This window comes from Cynara cardunculus (genome assembly GCF_001531365.2).
Source record: "Cynara cardunculus var. scolymus isolate 2C chromosome LG 5, CcrdV1, whole genome shotgun sequence".
In the NCBI taxonomy this organism is placed as follows: domain Eukaryota; kingdom Viridiplantae; phylum Streptophyta; class Magnoliopsida; order Asterales; family Asteraceae; genus Cynara; species Cynara cardunculus.
In genome coordinates this window covers 13,888,599-13,896,402 of record NC_037532.1, presented here as the reverse complement: position 1 = coordinate 13,896,402, position 7,804 = coordinate 13,888,599, and the positions used below count along the sequence as shown (strand labels likewise).

General features: G+C 37.7%; 1 protein-coding gene across 1 annotated transcript; it reads right to left on the bottom strand.

The window, feature by feature from the left end:
* Positions 1–432: 432 nt before the first annotated feature.
* On the bottom strand, positions 433–1,796 carry LOC112512844 (uncharacterized mitochondrial protein AtMg00810-like). The gene is made up of 2 exons (XM_025118981.1): positions 1,457–1,796; positions 433–1,331 (listed from the first exon to the last, which is right to left on the bottom strand). The coding sequence occupies exons 1-2, from the start codon at positions 1,794–1,796 to the stop codon at positions 433–435; spliced, it is 1,239 nt and encodes a 412-aa protein (XP_024974749.1).
* Between the last annotated feature and the right edge of the window lie 6,008 nt (positions 1,797–7,804).

The following is a 7,804-nucleotide window of genomic DNA, read 5'->3' as shown; positions in this document are numbered from 1 at the left end:
TAATGAATCCCAAAATCTTAGCATTCTTAATGTCCCAATCATCTAGTCTCTTTGCAAAAGATACATCAGTTTCATTTTTCTCCTTTTCGAATGATGGAGTTCTTAAGAATGATGATGAGAAACATTCATTTGTTTCATATATTTTTCTGTGAATACATCAAACACAACCATCGAATAAATACAAAGATCAAAACTACAATTATGGAAACACAATAAGAAGAATATGTAAATTATGGAGAACCAATAAGGAAATGATTGGGCATGATCAATGGAGGCAATAATGATTGAAAATAGGAGATTCTAATACTCCCCCCAAGTTGGAGCTTGTAGGTTTCTAATGCCCAACTTGTCAAGTAAGAACTTAAGTCGTTGAGTGCCCAATCCTTTTGTGAGCAGGTCCGCAATTTGCATGCTAGTATGAATTCGTAGGGGCTATACTTCTTGAGACTCAACTTTCTCCCGAACGAAATAGCAATCCATCTCTACATGCTTGGTTCGTTCATGGAAAACAGGGTTATTAGCGATGTGTCTGGCCGCCTGATTGTCACAAAAAAGAGGAGTTGGTTTAGTGAAGTCGATGTTTAGCCCCTTGTGAAGCCACCGCATCCATAAAATTTCACTCATCGTGGAGGCCATGGACCTGTATTCTGCTTCGGCAGAGGAACGTGATACCACATTTTGTTTCTTTGTCTTCCATGAAATGGGTGCTCCTCTAAGAAGGAGAAGGTATCCCGTTCTAGATCTTCTGGTAATAAGGCAGCCAAGCCAATTAGAGTCGCAGTATGCGGTGAGATTACAACCACCATCTCGAGGTAAAAGAATTCCTTGCCCAGCTGTTCCCTTTAGATACCGTAACACTTGGTGTGCTGCATCCATGTGACTTTGTCTCGGATCAGCCGTAAATTGGCTTAGCACATTTACCGAATAAGCAATGTCGGGTCTAGTGGCTTGTAAGTAGAGGAGACGGCCTACCAAGTAGTGGTATCGACTAGCATCAACTTTGGATTCTTCATCCTTTTTATCTAATATCAAATTCTGCTCGAAAGGGAACGGGCTTGGTTTACACCCTTGATGCCCACAATCTTCAAGGATATCCAGAATATACTTTCTTTGGCTTAGAACGAGGCCTTCAGGAGTACGAGCAACTTCTATACCAAGAAAGTATTTTAGAGCGCCTAAATCTTTGATGCAAAAACATTTGTCAAGTTCCTCTTTAGTATGTTGTATTTTTTTTACGTCATTCCCTACCATGATGACATCGTCCACATAGATAGTGCTGCCACGAAACACGCATCCTTCTTGAAGATGAAAAGGGAGTAATTTGTTTTGCACTGCTTAAAACCAAGCTCAAGAAGAGATAATGTAAACTTTTGGTACCAATTTCGGGATGCCTGTTTCAGACCATAGAGAGATTTATTCAACCTGCAAACTCTCATGTCATTTTCTTTAGCAAAACCTTGTGGCAACTTCATGTAAACTTCTTCGTTTAGATCCCCATGCAGAAAGGCATTATTGACATCTAGTTGGTTAATGATCCATCTTTTCTTAACAGCTACGACCAGAAGTGTTCTAACAGTAACCAACTTTGTGACCGGGGCGAACGTGTCGTGGTAATCAACCCCCTCCATTTGTGTAAACCCCTTTGCAAAGAGATGAGCTTTGAACCGCTCCACCTCTCCATTTGATTTATATTTTATTTTATAAACCCATTTTGAATCGACAACACGTTTTCCATTCGAAAGATCAACTAGGGTCCATGTGTCATTTTCTTCAAGAGCTCGTATCTCTTTCTTCATCTCTTATTTCCATCTTTCATCCTAGATGGCTTGATTGAAATTCCTTGGCTCATTACTAGAAGTAATGGCTGCTAAAAATGCTTTGTGAGATAGATAATATGTTTCATATAACACAAAGTTAGACACGGGGTGTACCGTTGAGGATGCTTCACTTGGTGCGGGTTTTGCATGGTCGACCGATGGGGGAAGCTTCATGTGATAGTCGCTTAAACGAGCCGGTTGGGACCTGTTCCTTTTAACTCTGGTGGGCTCAGGAATATCCGGTTGCGCCTCATTACCTTCGGTGGTCTCTTTGGGTGGGCCTGAGATTTGGCCCAGAATATCTTCGGCTTCAATTTCATTCAAGGTAGGATTGATATTGGGCTCATCAGCATCATTGGTTCCATCAGGTTCACTGGGCTCATTAGCCACACTGTTTTTATTTGACTCCTCACTTGAGGTGCTTTCATCAATGTGGATTTCATCAACAGTAGGTTTCATGTGGTTTTTAATATCATCATAAATGGGTTTGTTCAAAGGGTCAAGGGCATCTACTTCTTCATAAATTAGATCATCATCACCCTTGAAAGGGAATTTTTCTTCAAAAAATTTGGTGTCTCTAGAGATTATGATTTTGCTCGTTTTGATGTCAAGAATTTTGTAGCCTTTTGTTCCTTGTGGATATCCCATGAACACTCCGGGCCTCCCCTTTTCTTCAAATTTATCTCCTCTTGTGTCGGTGTTCCGATGGTACGTCAAGCAACCAAAAACCCGCATATTGTCATAATCGGGTTTTTGGTTGAAAACCAACTCGAAAGGAGTTTTATCATCAATAACCTTTGATGGCAATCGGTTAATGATGTGGGTGGCAGTTAAAATGCATTTACCCCAAAACCTCTTTGGTAAATTTGCTTCAAATCTAAGTGATCGAGCAACTTCGAGTATGTGCTGGTGTTTCCATTCGACAACTCCATTTTGTTGGGGTGTATGCGGGCAAGTGGTTTCAAGTAAAATCCCCCGTTCATTATAAAAATCAGTCATGTCGTTAGACGTGAACTCCCCCCGATTATCACATCTAACTTTCTTGACATGTCTTTCAAATTGAGTCTTCACCATATTGCAAAAAAAACTTTAACCACGTGCTAGCTTCATGTTTGTGCTTTAGGAGGAATAACCATGTGGCTCTACTATAGTCGTCTATAATAGTCAAAAAGAAGTTTTCCCCCGAGAAGGATGGAGTACGATACTTTCCCCAAATGTCGCAATGTATCAAATCGAAGCAAGCATTTGTCTTTATGAAACTATTTGAAAAAGGTAGCCTAGTATGTTTGGCCTTAGAACAAGAGTCACACAATTTGTCTAAAGTAATATTTTTGAGAAAATCAATTGCAACAAGCTTATCTTCAGATGCATGTCCCAACCTTTTATGCCAAGTATTCCCGGTAGTCATCATAGCTCTTCTTTCGCCATTGAAGAACCCCATTCGGTATAGACCTTTTATGCATTTATCCGCATCAATCAAGCTCCTCGTGTGGAGCTTCTGCATAACACAAAATTTCATAAAAAATGTTATTGAAGATTGTTGGTTAATCGACTCACTGACAAAAGGCTGCAATTAAATTCAGGGATACAAAGAACTCCCTTTAATTTACCCCCCCCCCTAGGGTACATTCCCTTTTTCCCTTCACATGTATGGCATTGCCATTAGGGATAACAACAGGTTCCTCATTTGAGCAAACAATTTTAGTATTAAGAATTGTTTCATCGTGAGTTATATGTTCTGTGGACCCTAAATCCACAACCCAATCACTATCCCAACCCCTTTTACCTGCCATGTTAGCCATCCGAACATTACCGTCTTTGACATCGTTTTCAGCAAAAAGTTTCAAGAAGGAATGATACTGCTACTTTGTGAGACCTGGAACGGGGCTAGCTTCAGTCTCAACATGAGCAGCTTTCAGCTTCACTTTACCCGGCCACTAATCCGGATAACCAATTATCTTGAAACAACCATCTCGTTTGTGTCCACTTCTTCCACATTCAGTGCACTGTTCGTCCGTGTCTCCACGTTTACGATACTTTGGTGCGGCTTTATTTTGACTCGCATTGTTCTGGCGCAGGATCGGTTTGAAAGCCTTGAACGCAGTGCTTTCGGGGGGCGTTTTCTTCTCACCTGATATCATCCTTTGCCTTTCATCTTCAGCAACTAGATGATAGGAAATCCCTAGTGTTGGTATGGGATTCATGTCAAGGATTTGGATTTTGATTACTGCAAAGTCGGCATCCAAACCCATCAGAAATTTGTATAGTTTCTCCTTTTTCCCGCAGTTCATTCATCTTTTTACCGACTCCACATGAACATTTGTCACAGGTGCAACAAGGGGCTGGTAGCATAGATTCAATCTCGTCCCAGAGGCCATGCAGCCTTGTGTAGTAGGCTGAGACTGAAACCCCACTTTGGTGTGTGTTGGAGAGTGTTTGCTTCAACTCGTAAGCGCGAGGGGCGCTTTCCTTCCCAAACCTTTCGCGTAAATCTGACCAGATTTCAGAGGCAGTGTTGGCCTATTTTACGCTACCCCTGATGTCCTTCTCCATAGCCGTCGTAAGCCAACCTTTTACCATAGCGTCGCAACGCATCCACGCCATGTAATCGGTGGCTGTTTTTTCGGGTTTCTTCAACGTACCATCAACGAATCTGACCTTGTTCTTGGCAAAGAGAAAATTTAACATCTCTTGGGACCAATCGGTGCAGTTATTGTTGGTGAGGGTGTCGTTGACATGCATTTGCTTCGGGTAATCCGAAGCATGAATGTAGAAAGGAGTATTGATATCCGGCGAGCCTTCCTTCTTCGTGCCTCCATCGTTGCCTGTCATGGTGGCGATCACTAACCTTGTGTCTTACTATTTGAACCGCTCTGATACCATCTTAAGAATGATGGTGAGAAACATTCATTTGTTTCATATATTTTTCTGTGAATACATCGAACACAACCATCGAATAAATACAAAGATCAAAACTACAATTATGGAAATACAATGAGAAGAATACGTAAATTATGGAGAACCAATAAGGCAATGATTGGGCATGATCGGTGGAGGCAATAATGATTGAAAATAGGAGATTCTAATAGGAGCCATACCATACCGTAACTTAAAGCACTCGAGACTTGAGATGGATTGTCATATGATGATGCCATAAGACATAGTTGTGACCATCTGATACAACTGAGATAGGGCGATTTTGAATCAACGACAAATTTGACATGATAAAAACAAACTCCCGTATCAAAACGTTGATTTCTAGATTTGTGCGACTAAGAAATTGAATATTAAGGGACTCTGATATGTGCTGCAAGAACAACGAATGATTGATAAATACTTGATGCTTGATGGATTATGGATTTGAGCTACTAAAAACAGATGGTCTTGATTTATGTTAACTGAATCGATAAATTTTCAAGACTACTATAAAACATGGACCATATACAGTAACACTTCTATGTTTCGGCAAGTCATGCCCATATATGGCCTTAGTAGATAATATTCAAATGTTGAACTTACCAACAGAGTTGACTGCAATTTTATTTTATAACCCATCTATATATTCATCATTTGATGATCAAACTTGAGATTTATATAACATGCATTGGATTATAACCATTAAGCTAAACAATCCATTTTAATTAGTCAATGGCTTTTCTTAAGCATAAAAAGAGCAAAAAAAGGAGACTTCAATAAAGTAATTACGGAATCGAACGAGTAACTAACTAAATACTAGAACAACAGAAACTTTGTATAACTTTATGATTTGCAAGAGAAATGCAATTGCGATAAATTGACACAGAATGAAGATAGTCAACTTAGAGTTAAGAGGAACATACTCATAAGGAAATACTCGCTCCATCCATTATTCTTCAATCTCCATCATAAATTTTAGGCTTGAAAATCAAGAGCATGGCAGATACATTCGAGATACGGAGCAACCATCATCAGGATGTTGTTAGGTTTTTTCATTAAGTAATTTTAGGGTAACTTAAGAGCTGAAGTAAGTAGAGTTGCATCAATGAGGAGACATTTTTTTTCTGAAGTAAGTAAATTAATGTCTTCAACGTTTTTTATTGGGTTTTTCTTCATAAAATCATCTTAGATTTGCTTTTGAAGGTGAATTTGAGCACATCTGTGGATCTTTTGATTTAAAGAAGGATGTTTTGGCCATAGGGTTTTGAGTTCAAGAATTCTTTCAATTTAAGGTAATGTTGGGCTAAACTATGTAAATTTGGAATTTCTCTTTATTTAATGTGGTGTGTATCATCAATTTTAGGTCTTTGAGCTAAATTAGGTTACAAGACAAACATTATAAGCTAATTTGAAAGATTAATGCTTAATATTGCGTATATACCTCGCCGAATCATTTTGTATTGGAAGATTATAAAATACCGTTGCATTATATTTTCTTAGAAAGTTTGAGAGTGTAGGGGTTGTTTGTGTTAAGTTTTCTTTGTTGTGGGTTTGAATGGAAAATTGGTGGTATAGATACCCACAACCATCACTGTCTCTTCTGATTTGTAGATAAAATTGCTTTCCGAAATCTCTTTTTGTGTGTGTTCTTGGAGTGACTTTGGCAGTACGAAAGAAAAGGGGTTTAGGGGTGTTTGTTTATTTCTTAACAGTTTCATTAAAAGACAATATCTGAATTATTAAGATGTGAATCTTGTTTGGTAAAAAAAAGTCTTTTTAATGGTTATAAAATCCTTTGAATGATTTTGCATCATGGGTCTTTCTTAACCATTAAACGCACTAATTTCATTGTAAACAATTACCAAACAATTATATATCATTTTGCACTATATCATGAAAGCCTCTTAATCTTTCTGCACCAAACCATTCAACAACTGTCAAATAACCACTTAGAGTTTCATTATTTCTTATGTTTGAATGTAAAAATTATTATCTTATTTTACTTATCATATTTGATTTGTGGGTTAAGTTGAGGAAGAAATATTTCTTATGGTTATGGAGTTGTCATCTTCCATATTAGCTAGGTCAAGCTTTTATGAAGTTTTTAAATCTATGTAAGTTTATTCATAAAGTTTGGTGTTCTTGGAATTTTTATTTAACCATCAATTTTTTAGTAGTATGACTAATGGCTTTCCTCCATCTTTTGAATAAAGATATCTTTAATAATTTGTTTTATTTAGAGTTTTGGTTAAATTCAAGAATTGGAAGCTTTTAATATGCTTAAAAAGTTGTTTTATGGTGATTTGAATCCATAAAATTAAAGTTAAATTGGAAGGTTGGAACCTGTTTTCGACAAGGGAAAGTTGTTGGTTTTAAAATAGAGAAGAAAGAAAAAAAAAAAAAAAAGCCGGCGCGACTTCGCCCGCGACTTAAAGAAGCGTGCAAGTCGCGTTAACCACTACTTTGTGGTTTTTTCGTTTTCTACCTTGTATCATTTTGGGGTCTTTCGGGTATCATTTAGGTTCCCTAGAGGTTATTTAGAGTGTTGGATTGGGTTAAATCATTCAAACTGTAACTGTACTTCTTTGATTCATTTACATGTTTGGTGTTGGATTCACATTCGGTTTCAGTCGTTCGTACGATCAAAGTTTTTATCATCGTATATCATAATCAAGGTGAGTTTTCTTATAACCATTTAAGAACTGAAATGCATATATTATGAAATGTTATTATTTTGATATTATATCAGTTTAGTATGGTTGGATTATGACCGTTAACTGTGATATTATATTTGAATACATGTTGTTGGAAATTAGCATATGTGGATTTTATTATGAACCTTTGAGCTTAAATGCATATGATATGAAAATTATTTCCTCGTGAAAAGGAAGTGTTATTTGGTATGATTATCCGATTACTGTATAAAGTGTATCAGCAAGATTATGTGTAATAGAGAGGTCTATGTGGTGGCGGGGTTAAGCCAGTTGGGCCAAGGAATGTGTGATGAAGAGGTGTATGTTAAGACGGTGTTGAGCTAGTTGGGCTAATGAGTGTGTAACGAAGAGGTGTAT